The following is a 19,223-nucleotide window of genomic DNA, read 5'->3' on the forward strand; positions in this document are numbered from 1 at the left end:
CTCATAGCTGCGTGGAGTCGCCATCCTACCCTCGCGCCGTCAGCCAGGGATTCCTTTGGAAGATGTGGCCAGAATTCCTGTGCACACATATGCTGTCTGTCATGAACTGCTGCTCCTTGTTGGCAGAAGAACAGACTTTGTATGCTTTTGTGTTTCAGAAATAAGAAAACTATACGAAGCTCAGGGTGCGATTCCCCTGCTGCTTGTTGCTTCCTCAGTCTGTGCTCCCAAGCTGACCTCAGCTGCGCACTGCCCTTAATGTCATTTGTCCTTCTCTGACCCCAGAATCATAGTCATAACCGTATGACAAAGAAAAACTGGTATTAGGTAGCGAATAGTAAGATGTGCATGCTATTAAGAGCGACATTCCACAGTTGCAAACATCATTCATTAAACCAAGCAACTCTGCAGGGAAAGCACTAAATTACTTTTTTCACGATGGAAAAAACCGAGGCTCAGAATGATTGGGCGGCTACCCTGGAACCACACGACCAGGCTGAGAGTGTTTAAGCGACTTCTGTGAGTCACCCAAGTAGTCAGTCGGGGAGCCTGAATGTGAGCCCACATTGCCGTGGCTTCAAAGCAGCCTGTGCCGTCCAGCATCCTCCGGCTGCCTCATCCTCGTGCTGCTGGGGGCTTGTCAGTGACACACAGGCTCCCGTCCTCCGTGCGATGTTCTCTCCTCCACAGGATAGACCTGGAGGAACGCGTCACCCAGACGATGATTGCAATTTGTCATAAGCATTCGACTTTGAAAAGTGTCGTGATTTTTTTTTTTCCTATTTTAAAATCTCTTCACAATTGTTAAAGCTTTAATCATTTCCAGCGCCTGGCACTTTTCTCCCTTAGAACCAGCATAACGAATAATCCTTGGATGAGACTAGCTACGGCGATGCTAACCAGATGTACGGTGGAGAACAAAGAAGGACTGGGGAGTGAAGTTTTGAAAATCTGTCGCTCTTTATATAACACTAAGCAGATGCTCCCTGCAGAGGTGAGTGGATATCTTAAGCGGCTTTGCTGGGGGGGGTAGCCTTTTCCTTATCCAAACTGTCTTATCAGCTGCTGTACCTGAAGAACATTTAGCTCAAGTTACCTGTAGGCAAAGGCCCGTAATTTGTAACAGATCAAATGAAGAAGCACAATGCTGAAAAGCTGCTTGGAGGTGGTTTTCTCTCTGCGCGAGCTCCGAAGCAGTATTCCTGTTACAGTCCCAGAGTATAACCCAGTTTTCAGCTCCTGTTGGCTACCCTTGTATGTCTCACTCAGGTGCATGTTCTTGGGGGTCGTGGTAGCTTGTGGGCTGTCTCTGTCTGAAGCAGGGTGGTCGGTGACACAGTAGTAAGCATTAGCTCTCCTCCAGGCAGGTAGGTAACTGAACACTCAGATTTTTATATACTTTTTGACATCATTTTAATGAGAATGCATAGTTGCAATATTCATTCTTTATAAACTTGATAAGAAAGCCACCTCCATTTTGACCTTAGTTCTCTATTTGATCCCATAATTTGACTGTCACAGAGGTATTTGTTTTAATATATAAAATTGTACATTATAAAATAAGCACATATTTATTATAGCCCCCAGCTGTGGATCCAACCTCGGCAATATGTTGTTTGAGCAATTTACATGTCTTAAATTTAAGCATTTGGATAATGACACTCAATTGATTAATTGGTTTTTGAGTTTCTACCACATAGGAGATAAACTTGAAAATAAAATTATAAATATGATTCTCTGAATTCTCATCGTAATCACTCAAGGAAAATATTCTCATTATGAATGCACATTTAATGAATTGTTTTCTGAATGAGGGACTGCCTAAGTATTTTTTGATTAAATTTTAAAATATTTAAAGACGTCTTCCAACCTCCAGAATGGCAAGATTCTTCTCTAAAATATTTAAAGTACCACCACCAAAAACAACATCCTTTTACTCCAGTGGTACGTGATTGGCTTGTATCAGCTGCTTATTTTCCTGTGATCTGCTCTGCTCTCTTGTGAGTGCCTGGAGGATGGGGACCATGGCTGTGTCATGTCTGTTTCACCCACGGCAGGATTCAAGCACTGATTAGAGTGGGGACTCAGCGCAGTTTATTACCCCACCCCAGAGTAGGTCATATGTAAATAACCTATGCGGTTCATCTTTGCCTTAACATAAACTAAGACCATTGTTAGACTAGGATCAAATGCCAGAAGTGTCCTAGCAGTTCTTTTGAATCTCGGTTAGGAAAGCAGTTTAGGATCTGTCGTTACTGTCTCACCGGCTGGTGGTGATAGCAGGAACTGACATTTGCTGGCAGTCTCGGGCTTTCATTTCCATTGTCTCATTTAACCTCCTCTACCACCTGTCAGGAAGTTCCTTGATCTCCATTTGATAGCTGAAGAAATGGAGGCTCTGATGGCAAGGGTCTTGCTCCAGGTCACTGAGGCAGTAGATGATAGTAGGTCTGACTCTCAAACCAAACCTCTGCGCTTAAATGCTAAAAAACAAATACTTCCAAAGGAGCCATTCTTAACTATACTTGGGGTGTTGCATATTGAACGTCTGTCTTGTGTAGTTGTTTAAGTTTTATGGTCAATTTTTTCCCTTTTCTATGGTACTTCCTTTAAGAATGGTCTATACAGTCTAAAGTCTACATTGTCAGCATTCTAAAATGGGTCCCCAACCCCCAGGCCATGGACAGGTACCATCCATGGCCTCTTGGGAACCGGGCCGCACAGCAGGAGGTGAACGGTGGGCGAGTGAGCGAAGCTTCATCTGTATTTGCAGCCGCTCCCCAGCGCCAGCATCACCGCCTCAGCGCTGCCTCAGACCATCAGGTGTTAGATTCTCATAGGAGCACTGGCCTCTGGTGCCAAAATGGTTGGGGACCGCTGTTCTAAAACAATAAAAAGAACAACATATTTTTCCCTCTATACTGTAAGAGTTTTAGGATCTCTGTTATCACCTAGAGAAGGTGTTTTTTTGTTTGTTTGTTTGTTTTGTTTTTTTTTGTTTTTTAAATATCCTCATTGGTTTGGTTTTACTGTAATTAGTTCTAAGGCAAGGAACGTAAGTTAGCTGAGAAACATGGCCACTGTGTCTTTGACCCTGACATACCATTAGCTACGTAATCAAGGTTCGATAACAGTTATGTTACCATCTTTTAGCCACCTGGGAATGGGTGATAGCAACCTCTGAGTGTCCCTAGCAGCAGTAAGTCCTGTCGGCATTACATTTAAAGTAAGGACATAGAGGAAAAGTGTGTTCTTCTTTCTATTGACTAATATATAATACGTTATGCTTTCTATTTCTTATTTTTCTAAAAGAAGAGTGGATGGTTAAATGAGAAGTTAAATAGCTATAACGATTTAACTCCTGTGGTTCTACAACTAGGTTGAGCTACTTTGAAAAATAGAGTAATCCATTAAGCTTCTTTGCAGTGGTCCTGTTTGATCTCAGAATTGTCTGCTCATGATTCCTCAGTGCTTTAAGGCGATCAGAATAGATTAAACGCCCATGCATTAGAGTCCTCCCCACATGCGCCTCGGAGGGGCGAGGCCTGTCCTCCCCATGAGGGCTGGGAGCACCGAGGGGCAGGGCACGTCAGACGCCGTGCATGAGGAGGAGCCCTAGCAATGCGTGAATGGTACCGCTTTACTGCGGACTGGGCCACAGCATATCAGTGACATGAGAAAAGCACCGGGCACTCTCGACCTCTGCTTTCTGGTCTCTGAAACAAGGGCCTAGACTGGATGGCCTCACAGGGGACCCCGCTTCTGTCTGCTCTCCGAGGCCTCCGGACCTGTGAGGAGGTGCAGCTGAGGCTGTCTGTTTACTGCTTCATCCGTAGCACGCAATTCACTACCTTCCGAAGTCCATCATCTCTTGGGGTGGGGAGGAAGGTACTGGATTGAACCCTATTTTTAAGTAGGTCATTACTATTTCTCTTTTCCAATTTGCTGATATAAAAATAATTATTATCAAATGAGTTCTGTTGCCACAGTGACTTTTCCTCATTTTCCTTATGTTGCCTCAGTTTCTTTTAATGGGGTTCACTTATGGATTTTTTTCCTTAGGATGCTGTGATTAAGAGAACTTTGCAAATGTATATACTATTTGTATTGATCACTAAATGTGCTCAGATATGAATTAAAATTGTTACAAAGGAAGGAACATTATTATAACAAAATGGAAAAGTCTTGTTGAGTTTATTTTACCACATTTGGAAATTCCACGATCTAATTTCACAGTTCCATAATATTTAATATCACTGTGGCAGTAACATTAGCCACGACTCACTTTTTTTAATCCTCCACCTGTGGTTGCCCCACTCCCTGGTTTGCGAGGTGCGTTTTCTAAGCACACAGGGATTTGGGGAGCTGCAGGAAAGGAACTCAGAGGCATCTTTGTAGGAGATGAGGTTTTCCTGTGCCTTTTGAAGCTGAGACTTAAAGGATAAAGAGGGATTAATCAGACAGAAACAGCAGAGGTTACATCGTGTGCAGAGCCCAGAGATTTGAGCAGGCCTGACACTCATCAGCTGTACCTGCTGTTCAGTACAGTAGCCACTGGCTGGGGGTGGTTCTTAAAATTAAAACAAATTAAGTATGATTGATTAAAATTTAAAATGCAGTTCCTCAGCTGCGCTAGCCACACTCAGATGCACACTAGCCACGTGTGTCTTGCGGCTGCCGTGGTGGACAGTGCATGTTCAGACAGCCCGTCCAGGGGGCACTGTCTGGGGATCAGGATCTGGGGTGCAGGTGGCGGGCGTTGCAGTAACATTCGAGGAGGAGGAGGATGAAGGAAACAAGTCCTGTGGCAGGTGGGCTAGACTGTCATGCACTGGAGTTTGTATTTCACCCTCCCAAATATTTTCTGCAGGTTTTGGCACCCCAGGTTAAAAATCTGCATTTCTCTTTGGCCCAGACCCTAAGTGAGACGCCTCTGTGAGTCCTGTGTGCTGTAAGGCACTCAGAGCACTTTACTGAGTTAGAATCCAGAATGTTCGAAGTACACACTTTACAAAACTATTACCCTGCCGATATCATTTGCACACAAGTTTGTGTAGCACAGCCTTCCAGTCTGAAATGTGCAGGCCTTGCTGATGCCCAGCAGACACATGCTCGATAAGAGAAAGCTTAAAAAAAACTACAGCGAGTGGAATTCTGAAGTGGCTTTTATCCTAAGCTCCAGCTAGGAGCTTCTTCGTGCCATCCTTATTTTATCTATGCTTTATAAGAACGTAAAGGAATTATGAAACTACAAATTTGAGTTTTTTTCTGATGTGCTGGAGGAGCACAAGAGAAAGATCAGTCTCATGGAGGGCGGGATTCTCAATTCTTTCTAGAACAACCTTTGCTTTACATGATGAGGTTGCATTCATTGTCTGGCCTTGGTCTGAGTGTTCTGTTCTTTATGTTACAGCTGAAGTCTGGACACTGCGGGAGCATGTGACTCAGCAGGGAGGGGTAGCTTGCAAACTTATTTTTTTTATTCTTTTGTCATAAAGGATTATCATTTGTTATCTTGTATAAAAGCCTGCTCTCTGATGACTGGTTCAGCTAATATAATGAGCTGAGAATAAAATTCAGATACGTCTATGCAGATTAAAATACATTTTGATTTTTCTAGACCACAGAGAGTTTTCATGAAGATGGAATATCTTAACTATCAGGTATTCAGTTCACCTTGACATTAGAATTATAAACAGGTTTTTAAATATTTAACTTGCTGATTTTCTTTGTTGCAATGGATGAGAACAAGATACGTGATATTCACAATTGATAATAGTTCTTGTTTTTTAAGCATCTAGTATATGTTGAGCATTGTATGTTGTTATTCATTAACTCTTATTCACACCCACATCCACACACACACGCACACACACACAACACTACAAAGTAGATATAATTACCTCCATTTTACTTATGAGGAAACCAGGGCTTTGCGAGTTGACAATATCTGACAGTCCTGTATCCATCCAGTGGGATATCGTGCAGCCATTAAAAGCAACATCATAGACGGATGAATGTCTGAGAGCTTGGAAAGATGTTTACAAAATACTGTGACATGAGCAAAGCAGGTACCAAACAGTAAATCAGCGTGATCCCATGTGTGCTTTACACACACACGCACGTGCACACACACACACACACGCGCATGCACACACACGCTCAGAGCGCGGAGAAGGCAGTGTGGGGAGGCAGCGGACCGCGCCGGGGTGCGAGGGGCGGGGCTCCCTGCCGTCCCGCTCACACTCGCGCTTGTGGTTTCAGGGTGTGAAGGAGCTGAGTGCGCTGCTCTGGAACCAGTCCCTCCTGCTGCCATCCCTGAAACTGCTCCTCGAGGGCCAGGACGAGACCCTCCATGCCGTGGCCCTGGAGCACGTCGCCAGCGTGGCCGAGGTATTCCCAGCGGAATTCTCTGTTTTATGTTTCAAAGAAATGAATTAATATTGTCGTTCTCGTAAATAATATCCATGATTCGTTTTAGACTGTTTTATCTACAGTATTTTCTGACCACAATTGCTATTCCTGTTTTGTCTAAGAAGTAGATAATTTGTTTATTTTACAAACATTTACTAAACAACTCTGGTTTACAAATATTTACTAAACCAGATTCTCTGTTTGGGTCCAGAGAATACAGATCTAAATAACGAAGCAGTTTCTCCAGAGAAGTAGTGTGTTAGTCTCTTTAGGAAAATGTCTCAGCAGCCCAGGACTCTGGGGGACTAGTCCTTGCCACTTGGACTTTGGGGTGGAGGAACTCCTAGCTTCAGTCAGGTTTTCTGTGCCTGGAAGTGTGTTTGCTTATCTGCCAATTAATTAACGGTGAGAAGGTGCCCGCAAGTCCTGTTTACTGGCACCATCTGAGATCTCAAGCTCTCGCTTCCTGTGGCCACCTACACCACCACTGCAGTGACATCTGGGCTTGAGAGATGATGTGGTAAAGACAGTGCTCGCCATTTCTGCCTCAGGGCTGGTTACTTTGTTATGATTAAAGAAGAAACTCACTCTTCCCTTTTTAAATTTTACACTTTAGAATCCGATAGCTCAGGGGTGTGTTTTAATGAATTCACATTGTATGATTCTTACTGAAACCCCTCTGTAGGGAGAGCATTCTTTCATTTGAAGTATTTGTGTGTATAACAAAAATGTAAGAGGTTATCTTCCAGGGATCAGAGAGAGGAGGAGAAGCCTAGAGCAGAGGTACATGCTTGCCTCACAAGACAGCGAAGAGATTAATGAAAATACAGTTGTATTGCTGACGACAGAGATACGTTCTTACAAACGCATCGTTAGGCCATTTCGTCACTGCGTGGGCATCATAGCGTGATCTTATGCAGCTCTAGATCATCTAGCCTACTACACACCTGGGCTGTGTGGCACAGCCTGCTGCTCCTGGGCCACAAGCCTGTACAGCATGTTACTGTACCGGACACGTGTAGGCAACTGTAACACAATGCTAAGTATTTGTGTATCTAAACATATCTAAGCATAGAAAGGATACAGTAAAAAAAAAATGATATAAAAGATAAAAAATGGTTTACTTATATAGGACCCTTGTCATGAGTCAAGCTGGCAAGACTCGAATTTTCTCTAGGAGAGTCAGTGAGTGCGTGGGGAGTGGATATGAAGGCGTAGGACATCACTGTCCACTGCTGTAGACTTTATAAACTTTATATACTTTATAAACGCTGCGCATAGGCTGTACTATATTTATAAAACAATACGAGACTAATCAAGCATAAGGGAAAACGATGTAATCAAGAGATGCAGTAAACACGAGATGTATGAGGCTTCTGCTGGTGTAACATGGTGTCTGGTTTTACAGCAAAGTTTTTTTAACAAGTTGAGAGAGTACACTCTAAATAACGATAAAAAGTATAGTAAATACATAAACCAGTAACATAGTCATTTATCATATTATTGATAGTTATATATGGTACATAATTGTATGTCCTGTACTTTTATATGGCTGGCAGTGCCTTATGTTCCTTTACAGCTGCAGCACCACAAACACGTGAGTAAAAGCGTTGGTCTGTGGCTTTGCGATGAGTGTCATGTCACTAGGCGATAGGACTTTTTCAGCTGCATTATAACCTCATGGGACCACCTGTGTTTGTGGACCATCGTTGACTGAAATGCTGTTATGTGTGCACGACTGTATGTCGTGGACATAAAATTTTGTTAACGACAAAGGATACGGAAGGTGATGTATACGGTTACAAAAAACGAACGTACTTGCATTTGGAAACCGTCGTAATGAACAAAATGAGAAAAATCTAATGCCCGTCTTCATTTCGATATGTTTTTGAAATACGTAAAGCTTCTGTAAAGACTTTTGTGGATTCCCTTCATCGTCACTGATAATCGATCATGGCAGGGGCCTCTCTGGGAGCTAGACTGAAGAAGGAACTTGCGGGACTTGTCTGTGCTAAAGTATAAGTAATGTTGGGAATTTACAAGAAACGAAGAAGTACAGTGAGATTTTTTACTTAGCTTATTTTTTATTGTACATTCAATAATTAGAAGAAAGGGAAAACTGAAGAAAATCGGGCTGCAGATTTTCGGCGCTTTTTTTCCCCTCGCCACCGTCCTGCACCGTATGAGTGCCTCTGCGCAGGCGTGTTCACTGGGCCTCTTGGAGGACGAAACAGTGACATATTACACGTTGCCTTTTGTATTCGCTGTGCACAGAGCCGTCTCGATGCACTCCTGAATGCCACAGGCTTGGATGTCAGTTTTCGTTTTAAGATGCTCTATCTCAAATGCCATCTGTCAGAACTGGAAGTAGCACTGGGGCTCCCTAACTTCTAACTAGTCTTGCTACCCTCTCCACACACACAATTAAAAGAAGAAATCATGTGGGGACACTGCAACCCCAAGTAGTCTTTTAAATGACACTAATTTGACTCCGTAACATTTTCACCTGCACGCTCGATGGGCAGCGTTGTGCTGAAACTCTGTGATTTCGAACAGCCCTGCAAACGGCGGGTGGTTTGCCAGGGGCTGTGATGATGACGCCCCAAACCTCTGTGGCCTTCAGATGCAGGGGTGCAAAGTGCTGAGACGAGTCACTTACCTGCTGCTGAGACCCTTTAGGGATCCATTCATGCGACTTAATTGTAACGTCTTCACACGAAGCCGAGTAGTCACACTCAGTAGTCACACTGAGTAGTCACATGTGGCAACCATGTGGCCTTAAAATATGTTCACGGAATTACTGAGCATCTTCAGCCCTTTTGCATCTTCAAAGAGCAAAAGTTTTGCAGTTTTCCAGTTTTTAAATGTTTTTTTTAAACTTTTTATTTCGAGGTCATTTTATATTCACATTCGGTTGTAGGAAATAATACCCCTCTCTCTTTCGTGTCGCTCACTTCCACCCACGGGTAGCACCTGCGTCCTTACTGTAAAATGCTGCAGCTGGGACTGACCTTGGTGCAGCCTCGGGCCGTACTCAGAGTTCACGTTTTACACGCACTCATCGGTGTGTAAGTTCTGTGCCGTATCTTCACGTGTGGATTTGTCGTCCCCAGCACTGTCCTCAAGGGGCAGTGTATTTTCATCATTAGAAGGATCCCTCGTGCTACGCTTTACAGCCACAGCCACCTTCTTTCTCCCCTACCCACCCCGCAACCAGTGGCAACTGTTATTCTGTTCTCCATCTCTGTAATTTTGTCATTTCGAGAATGCTATATGAATGAAATAAGACATTACTATAACGTATCATTGTTCTCCCAGCACTATCAAAAGGTCACGTTACACGTTCTAAGGGAAGAATTTCAGTGGGCCTCTCTTTGCAGGACTCCTGTCCAGCTGTTTTTAAATCATACTTGATATTGCGGTGGAAAACATAAAACGTTTGCTTTCTTTTTTTGTTTTTATTTTGCTACTCACTCTGTTCATTTGTAGGGTGCTGAGATCATTAATAACTTCAGTTTCCCCCCTTGTTGGTTGGGTGGTTCCTGTTGACATTAAAAGAAAAAACATCTGGCAAAGGGGCTCCTCTGACAGGTGCCGCTCCCCACAGTGCGTGGGTCCAGGTGGAGAGCCACCTCACTTGCCTGCTGGGAGCGTGTGTGGTTTTGCCAGCTTTTCAGGTGTTTGCAGTATAAAGGATCCCGCTTCAGTGCCGCTGCCAGCACTTACTGGCTTGTTCTGCTACAGCGGTACACCTTTCTCTGAGCTTTTCTGAAATCGCAAACCTCTGGTATTGAGTCACCTTTTACAGATGGCCAGCGGCCTTTTTCCTTGGCCAGACATAGAAATTCCTTCTTCGAGATTATTTTGTTGATGAATAAGTAAAACCCTTGTTTGGCGTGAACTGCTAGGTAATCCTCTCCGTCAGCCTTGGGGGCTTTAGAGCTCACATTCAAAACTGTGTTCCCTCCAAGAGGGTCTCCCTGCTGGTGAGTCTGAAGCTCATCTCTGGCTTGTCTTCTACCAGGCGACATCTCTTGACTCATTTTATCAAAGTAAGCAGATGTATATTTGTGATAGTTTGTGCCCTGAAAATTCCCCATTTCCCAACGCCAGATTCCTGGTGGCTTTTGCTCTACATGGCGCCCTCCTCAGGTTCTGCCCAATGCCTCACCCCACATCCCAGGGACTGTCCCGGATGATGGGTGGTTCGTGGGGTTATGAAGGGAACCGTAAGACCTTCAGCACTTGATCAAGGGTTTCTCCCTGACGCTACTAGTAACTTCCATCTTCAAGCACCAACTCTTTGCCGGGTGTTGTCATAGGCCCATCCTCGTTTTATGTTATGGTCCTGTGAGAAGGTGTCATCCCGGCTTCACAGATGGAAGCACTGAGACTCAGAGGTCACACGGCCGATAAGCAGCCAGAGCTGCAATTCACACCCTGGATCCAGCTTTCAAAGTCTGTGCTCAACCATACGGCTTCTCTTAATGCAACGAGGTGAGATATGTTATATTGAAAAAGGGTTGTCTCTACTGAGAATGAAATTGCTGAAAGCGTCTTGAACTGTGTAATATTAGGTCTGAAAAAGACGAGGGCAGAGCTGGCCTAGCAGCTTGCCCAGGGTCGGGTGACTATGTCACCTGGGCCCTGGTCAAGCATGGCTGAGGGTGGAGAGCCAACTGGGCGCTCGATGCCATTTTTTAAATAGACCTCTTGGCAGGAGAGCGACCCTGGAGTGAAGGCTGCGCCGTGTACCTCGGACGTGGCGGTCACAGCCCCACCCCGCAGAGCTGCTCGGGATCCATGGCTTCCACACGACAGCCTTGCGCGTTTTCATAAATGTGATTCTCATCTCCTTTGATCTTGTCACGAAGCCACCAGGACCTCCCTAGGCGTCACTCACAGAAACGGTGTCTAGGCGGGAGGAAGAGCCTGGGAGGTTCTCGGAAAAGCGTGTTTGGATTAACAGTATATAAAACCATGAAACCTTTCTCTCTTTGTTCCCCCTTTAACTTGGCCCAGATTTCCAGCTGAGTCGTCTCTCCTTTCTCCTGCCCGAATCGGCTCGCACTTCCCCCTGCCCTGGCGGGCTTTGGTAAAGGGAGTTGGGGGTCCTGACAAGCTTGGTTGTCGTCTGCACGTCCTTCGGTTCTAGTCCTCAGGTCAGCTGGTTTTCTTCTAAGTATCCAAACCAATTAGGCCGAAGTGATTTAATCGTACAAAGAGGAATCAAGCAAGTAGATGCAGTTGGTATTAAACTGACCTCTTTTTACAATCACTGTTCTTTTGGCTCTTTTAGTACCAGGCTCTTTTTCTCAGAATTTCAAGCGTATCTACTTTTTTCTAAATATCATTTTAACCTGAGCATACCTAGATATGTTGCTTTTACCCATCATCATTCACCCTCAGCCTGTGGTTGGTCTTTTCAATGAAGGAAGCTCTGCGACCGCATATCTCACGACTTCTCAGCTGGATGCCTCTAGCGACAGGCAGCTCACTCCCTGTAGGTTAACCTATTATGTTTCTGGACGGCGTTGATGTTTGTTTGAGTTATTTGGTGCGACCAGACATATCAAGCACCCGTTGCACACAGCCTGGTACTATGCGCAGGAGTGAGGAATGTTGTAAAGATGAAATGAAATATCATCCCAGCGTTTAAAGGAATTCTCTCATGGAGAGATTGGCGTATGAAATCAAAGAATTAAGTAAAGTGGGAAGAGTGTCAATACACAGTGTGGAGCTGATGAAACCCAGGGCCCCAAATGGAACATTTGATTATGGTCATAGTGATCAGGCTTGGATTTTCTCAGGTTCTCTAGGTCGTGAGTCAGATGCGTTACCCTAACTTTGGTTTCAGAAGAGGTATGCTGCTAAATCCCATGGCAGGAGTGGAATGGCTGGGAAATGGAGTCTCACATATCATTAAGATAACACAGAGTACAAGAGATTTTCTCCAGGCGTTTTTCTTATTCCAAGTGTACACGTGTGTTGCCCTTTTATTTTTCCGCCCTTACAGCTGATATACTTAATAAGTTTCATTAGTAATAGTACATGTAACACAGAATCAAATATCCTTTCCTAAAGTAAACAGCGAAATAATATTAAATAATCCTCTGTGAAGTAATTGAAATGAGGTCCTGCATACATTATGCCACTGGAATTTCAGTTTACCTCATTACTGCAATTACGCTTAGCTTCATATAGATCCATAAAATCAAAGATTTTATTTCAGAGAAGGTTCATTACCTAGTGTTGAAACAGGAATTAAGCAGATAACCTTTTAATGGTTTGGAAGGCAGTAGTCCTTGGTGCTTTAATAGATTTCTTTCCCGAGATCTGCAAAGTTTCATTTATTCTCAAAAATTAATCACTGACAAAGAAGAAAAATCACTGATAGAGGCGGCAAGCATTTTACTCATTTTATGACATATGTAAGCCCCTTCCTTTTCTAGAAAATGGTTTATTCCTGATTTGTAATAACTTCAGCCATTTCTTGAACTTGAACTCTACACCAGGCATTTTGCTAGGCACTTATAAAGCATAGATTATGTGAGCCTCCAGAGGTAGTCCATGTTTCATATGCGGAAGCCGGGGCGAGAGAGGTTGTCCTTAACAAGGTCACACGGCTGTTTAGAGAAGGGACTGGATTGGAACTTGGTCTCTAACCCAAAGTCTGTCTTCCTTTAACAAGGCCACACTGCCTTTTGCTCTTATTCAGTTATTTGATCAGAGGAATTAAATCAACTAATCCTCCTGGACCTGTCTCATAGTTAAACATCCAGCTGTGTCCAAAAATGACAGAATATATTTTCTCCCTTAAGCTCTTACAGCACCAGTCAAGCTTATGTCAGGGATGTGTGATTTTTCACAGACCATCTACCAAAGTAATTCCTGATCGATTAAAAAGTCAGATTTTTTAAAAGTCAGAATATATATTTTTTTCTCCAATAATTACGTGTGAATATATTTATTTCCCTCAAGGAATTATAACTTTTAAATTTTAAAGCAATGGAAAAGAATCGAAGGAGCAGATTCTTTCCTGGCAATACAGAGATGTAAAACTTCTATAAAACAACAAATATCCAAAATAGAATTGTAAGCAACAAATTGGAATGTTCACTATAACTAAAATCAGGGTTAATATTTAAGTTCCCTGAATCCTTTATGTGTGAAAGGATGATGTTACAACTCTAACAGATGAGCAAAGCAGTTGATCCTTCTCACAAGAAAAAGATAAAAATGATAAAAAAGAAGAAAAAAATCATCGTTGGAAATAGATTCAAATTAAAGCATTTTGAGGTACCATTATATATCTCCTAAATTAGCTAAACGATTTTCTTTTCAAAACAGTAACACGCAAAACTGAGACACTTACAATGAAAACTGATACCCTCCTCCACTGATTATCACCGCCGCAGATGGCACAGGACATCGCTGTCTGCCTGCCTTGTACTCACACCCACAGCCAGAAGGGCGCCCGTATGTTAGTCTGCTCGGGCTCCACACCGAAGCACCACAGACCGGGCGGCTTAAACAGCAGATATTGATTTTCTTACAATTCTGGAGGCCAGAAGTTCAAGATCAAGGTGTCAGCAGGATTGATTTCTTTTGAAGCTTCTTTCCTTGGCTCGTAGGTGACCATCTTACCCCTGTGTCCTCACATGGTTGCCTCTGGCCTTATGTGTGTTTTATACCCTCTTAAAAAACACCAGTCAGATTGGATTAGGACCAAATGACTCATTTAACCTTAATTACCTTTTTAAAGGTTCTGTCTTCAAATATAGTCACATTCTGAGGGTACTGGGGGTTAGGACTTCAATATATGCGAGACGAGGGGTTATAATTCATTCTGTAACACCCCGGTAATACCTCTCCTTGATAATTTATTCTAAGGAAATAATTCAAATAAAGAATGGATATGCACAAAAAGTCACTTGTGTTTCAATAATATCAAACAATTAAAAGCAGCTGAAGTATTTATAGCAGAAGTTAAATAACTTGTTATATTCATACAGTAGACTATTTTGCAGACATTAAAAATTTTAAGAATGAAAACTATAAAAATGTTTTAAAAAGTCTCGTAATGAGAAAAATAGAATACAAATATGTGATTGTGAAAAAATATCTGTGCACAAGGATAATTACTGGAGAGGAAAGGAGGGTAAAGTCATTTCTTGTGGTGCTCTAGATATAGGTGACTTGCTTTTTTCAAACTATTTTCGTCATTTTTTTCCTTTTTGTTTCAAAAAGAAAAAGTATGTTGGATCGAGTAATGGGTAGTAAGACAGTACCAGGCTTCCATGGTAGGTAGTACCAGATTTTTAGAGCCTTAAGTTAGAATTTTAGGCAAAAACAAGAAAAACAAAGATAAGTTGAGGCTTCACTGGTTAGTCTAGCAGCTCAGCGACGTGGCGATCATGCCAGAGTCCCTGCGAAGGCTTTGGGACACCAGGCGCTCTGCTGTCCTGAAGAGGACTCAGCCTGGCCTCGGTGTCCTGAGACAGAGGGCGGGTAGGTGGCAGGGAGCCGTCTGGCTCCCTGTGACCTCGGGCCGTCCACGTCTTCTCCGACCCTCTCACAGTGCGCGTTTGGCAGTAGTTCCTGACAGAGGCCCTCTTACTTTCTGCATTCTTTCTCTTTTGACTCTGACCCGCACAGAAGTCTTGTCCATGCTGTATTTCCCTCGCACGTGACAATTATTAAGCCTACTCTGGCCATTCTGTCCATCTCGCAGAGAGCCAGCACCAGGGAGGAAGAGAAAGGAAGTCGGCCCCTTCCGTTCTCCCACACGTGACGATGAGAGGCTAAGTGCCTCTGCAGCTCGGTGGAGGTCCGCAGGCCTTCACTCTGCCATGTTTCAGGGGACCTCTGAGTGGACCGGAAATGCTATATTTCATTTTCAGACTCAAGCCCCAGGCCTCCTCAGCCGAGATAGGAGGTCAAGAGCTTTAGGAGGCTAGACACCTACCCTGTGCCTGCCTGCCCGCCCCTGACTCCCACCCTGCCGGGACATGGACGGCTGGCTGTTCGAAGGGCTGGCCACAACCAGTGGGAAACCAGTTTCAAGGATGTCGCTGCACTGGAGAGAAACAAGCAGAAGTAGTGGTGAGAGGAACAGTGGCTGCGGGCATTGACAGAACCCCTGTCTCTTTCCCGAGCTGGGAAAATCCATCACTCCCTTTCTAGGGCTCTTTCAGGCCCCCAGATGGAGGTCTCGTGAGCAAACAGAGAGAATAATAAAGAAGTGCTAGCCTTGAAGACTTATGCCGAGCAACAAAGACAGTATTGCCCTGCAGTGTTTGGACTCTGAGCCTTTTATCTGTGTGTTTTCTCAAACATTTGCCTGCGGCATCCGGGCACACACTGTTCTCTCCTCCAGGGTTAGGTGGAGGGATTCTTTATTTTTAAGGATGAACCAAAATAAGGACGAGCACAATGACTCAGACGCCTCGCGCAGTGCCACCGCGAGAGGATCCGAGCCCCGGAGGTGCCCAGTCACCCGTGGACCCGGCCCACAGATCTTGCTGAGCTCACCCACACTGTCTGGGCATGGAGGGTGCAGGCGTGAACAGAGGCGTCAAGATCCTCCAGGGGAGCCCGTTTCTGGAGGGCAGCAAATAATAAATAAGCAGACTCGTCAGATGAGGGCTCCTAGTCCAGCTCAGCATTTGGCAGCCGCGTGACATTCAACATGCGACTTCGGCCTCACTGAACTCAGATTCATCTGTCAGAGGGGACTGACAGTCTTAAAGGGGTACTTTAAGGCTTGGGGAGTGCACCCGGTGATGGTGAGGGCAGTGCCACCGGGCTAAGATTCTCGTTTCCTGCCTGTGAAGGGGAGGTTGGGAGGTAAGGCTTGTGGAGCCCGTCAGCGCCCCCCGGTGGGGAGGACTGAAGGCTCTCCTGTCCCCTTCAGCAGCGAGGCTAGTCTTTGGTACCAATTGTTTTTTCCTGCCGTCTAGCCTCTAAACACAAAAGCAAACAAAAAATGCTGAATTGAGTTCAAGCCCAGTGTCTTCCCACGTCGGAGGTGGGTGAGTTGCGTGTACCAGTGTTGAGGAAGACGCCCGGGGTTTGCTGGGAGAGTCTCCAGTCCAGAGCCCACCTGTTCAGACCCGCTGCAGATACCGGGTTCTTACCATGAACTCGTGAAAGTGTGACAGAGTTCAAGGATTATCACTCAGCCGTTTAACACATACTGGTTAAACTGGATGATGGAGTAGAAGGCTGATAAAATCTCTAGGCCTCAAGAAGCTCCCAGTCTGGTGGGGAGACACATACGTGGTACTGTCATACAGTGGGACGAGGGACACGCACGGTGTCTTGGTGTGTGGAGGAAGGAGCAGCCAGCTTGGCCAGGAGAGTTAGAGAGAATGTCACCAAGAAGGTGGCACTGGAGTGGACATTTATGTTGGGCTTCGAAGCATCACTGGGTGGTAGGAAAGACAGACACTGTCTGACAGTGGGCGGTTACTTCCTCCCGGAACTTCTTTTTGTTTTAATTCTTGCGCCCAGTAGACGTTGTTGACCTTCTCATCTCAGTAGCCTTTCCTGCTTGTCACAAAACACGCAGGAAGAGGACATTGTGCACAGCTACATAATATAGTTGGTCTAAACATTAGTTAATTGGCTTTAAAATGCCACGTTATTTCTGAGAGTCCTACAACCAAAATTATGAAAAGTGCATGGTGACACGAAGAAGAACATGCCGCAAAGCTGCTTTCTGACACCACGATGGAAACGAGCTCGGAATTCTGATGTGTGATTAGTGTTAACTTGATTCCTTACAAAAATACGGACAGCGGTATGAAATAGGACGGTCTAAGCTAGGTGTCAAAGCCATGGAAAGCTGTACTTAGATTAAGACCAGGGCGACACACACAGAATATACAAGCCGAAAGAACTTAGAAAACATGTTTTAAAAGGGCAAGTTTGGTACTAACCATTCTGGAGTTTTAAGAACACATTTTAAATATCTCCTGCCAGTTATCCTATTTATATTAGTGGGGTTGACAGATATATCTTCCCAATGGAGTAGAAAAGAAAGTTTTCTTGTTCTGAAAAGAATGTTTTTCATGTGGATCCGCATTCAGGGGAGTGTCGGGGTTACCGAATACAGACCACGGCGAAAGCATGAATGAAACGGTAAATGTGGCTGTGAAAAGCCCAGGCTTAGAGGTCAAGGTTGACCTCAGTTCAGATTCTGGCTCCATGATACTGACCATGACATTAAGCAAAATTTTACACCTCAGTTTCCTAATCTATAAAATGGACAGGTAAAAGCGCTGACGAGATAGTTGAATGGGGAGGACTCGGCGAGGGGCATGTGCACAGTATTCAGCGTGGCTCCTGGCGTCTTCGTGATTCGAGGGCGCTCTTGGTCTATGGCCGTGGCTTGGGTTAAAAGGAAACCATGCCTGTCACCCCACAGCTTGATCTCAGAGATGCTCATGCCCCACGTGTGCTGTTTGGAGCAGGCCCTGTTACCAGGGTAAAGGTGTTTATGATAACAAAGGCCAAGGGGCAGTGCCTGGCGAACCCGCGGGGAGCGTGTGGCCCTGTGACGCGTCTGTTGGCGAGCAGTACGCTCCGCCCCTCTCACGTCTTGCCTGTCTTATTTCTCGAAGGTGAATGACTCGAACTGTGACCGAGAACTTCTTTCCCTGCTCCTGGACGCCAAGCTGCTGGGGCCGTGCGTCTCCACAGCCTTCTACCCGCGTATCGTTGAGCACCTCTTGGCCAGCCAGCAAGGGCGCTGGGACGCGGAGGAGCTGGCCAGAGACCTGCGGGAGGCCGGCCACGAAGCCGAAGCGGGGTCGCTCCTGCTGGCCGCGAGGGGGACTCACCGGGCCTTGAGAACGTTCAGCACGGCCCTGAGCGCGGGCCGGCACTGGGTGTGAGCGCCGGCCCGCGGCCCACGCGGCCTCGATGGCGTCTCACTCCTAGGCACACCGGCGTCCAGAGCCAGTGCTGTTCCCAGAGGCCGCGCCTGGGCCTGTCCACTCTTCTCGGTGGTCCCAGCAGATTGAAATAAAGCTGTACATAAACGATGAGCAAGCTGTCGTTTTTTAAACTTTTTCTTTCTTACAGTGACTGGTTAACATACTTTATTATTGACTAACAGAGACTCGACGCTTTCTGTTTTTTGGGGGGTACTGCCTTTTGGGTAGAATATAATTAAAGTGTCTAAAAGTGCAGTCCAGACAGGTGGATGTGGTGGTGGGTAGGAGAGGGTGGACCTGGAGTCCACTTGTCTGAACCTTAGGCTATCGTGTATAAAATGAGGGTTATATTGTTTATCTCCCAAGGTGGTTGAGTATTATGTGAGGTTGTGTGTCTGAGGCTCTGTCAGATACACAGGAGGGGCCCCAAGAAATGTCATCCCCGCTTCTCCCGCTGGTGTTACAGTATATGAGTTGTGATCTTAAGGCCACAGCCAGATGGTCGGTACCAGCATGTGAGGGCTGCCTACTCAGGTAGGGCATCTCCAAACTTACCAGCATCACCATATGAGGGCTGATAGATTTGCATGTCTGCGAAACATCTGTAAAACCCAGGTGAGTGGGCTAACGTAGCCAGCGCACACACTTGTCAGAGGCAGGATAGGCATATCAGGTTCACTGACATGCTTGAAGCTGGAGGCTCAGGCGGAAATTCTGGACTTGTCTGCCCTGAGGCTCTCACACCAGAAACAAGCCACGGCCACAGCCAGGCAGCCGCTGCGGGGAAAGAGCAGACTCCGTGACGAGTGTGCCATCACAGGGTCCCACTGACACACACTGGTCTCTACCTCGATCCTCAAGAAATGG

The 19,223-nt window shown here is 45.2% G+C and overlaps 1 protein-coding gene across 2 annotated transcripts in view; it reads left to right on the top strand.

Annotated features, from left to right (window-relative positions):
* Positions 1-18,467, top strand: part of NBAS (NBAS subunit of NRZ tethering complex) — a 249,354-nt gene extending 230,887 nt beyond the window's left edge. For both annotated transcript variants that reach the window (XM_039887818.1, XM_039887819.1), the window contains exons 50-52: positions 850-994; positions 6,265-6,393; positions 18,042-18,467. In XM_039887818.1, the coding sequence (XP_039743752.1) occupies positions 850-994; positions 6,265-6,393; positions 18,042-18,314 (547 nt within the window). In that variant the 3' untranslated portion in view covers positions 18,315-18,467. The remainder of the gene's footprint in view (positions 1-849; positions 995-6,264; positions 6,394-18,041) is intronic.
* Positions 18,468-19,223: the final 756 nt, after the last annotated feature.

The sequence above is a fragment of the Pteropus medius genome, unplaced genomic scaffold, assembly GCF_902729225.1.
Source record: "Pteropus medius unplaced genomic scaffold, Ma_sr-lr_union100, whole genome shotgun sequence".
NCBI classification, from domain to species: domain Eukaryota; kingdom Metazoa; phylum Chordata; class Mammalia; order Chiroptera; family Pteropodidae; genus Pteropus; species Pteropus medius.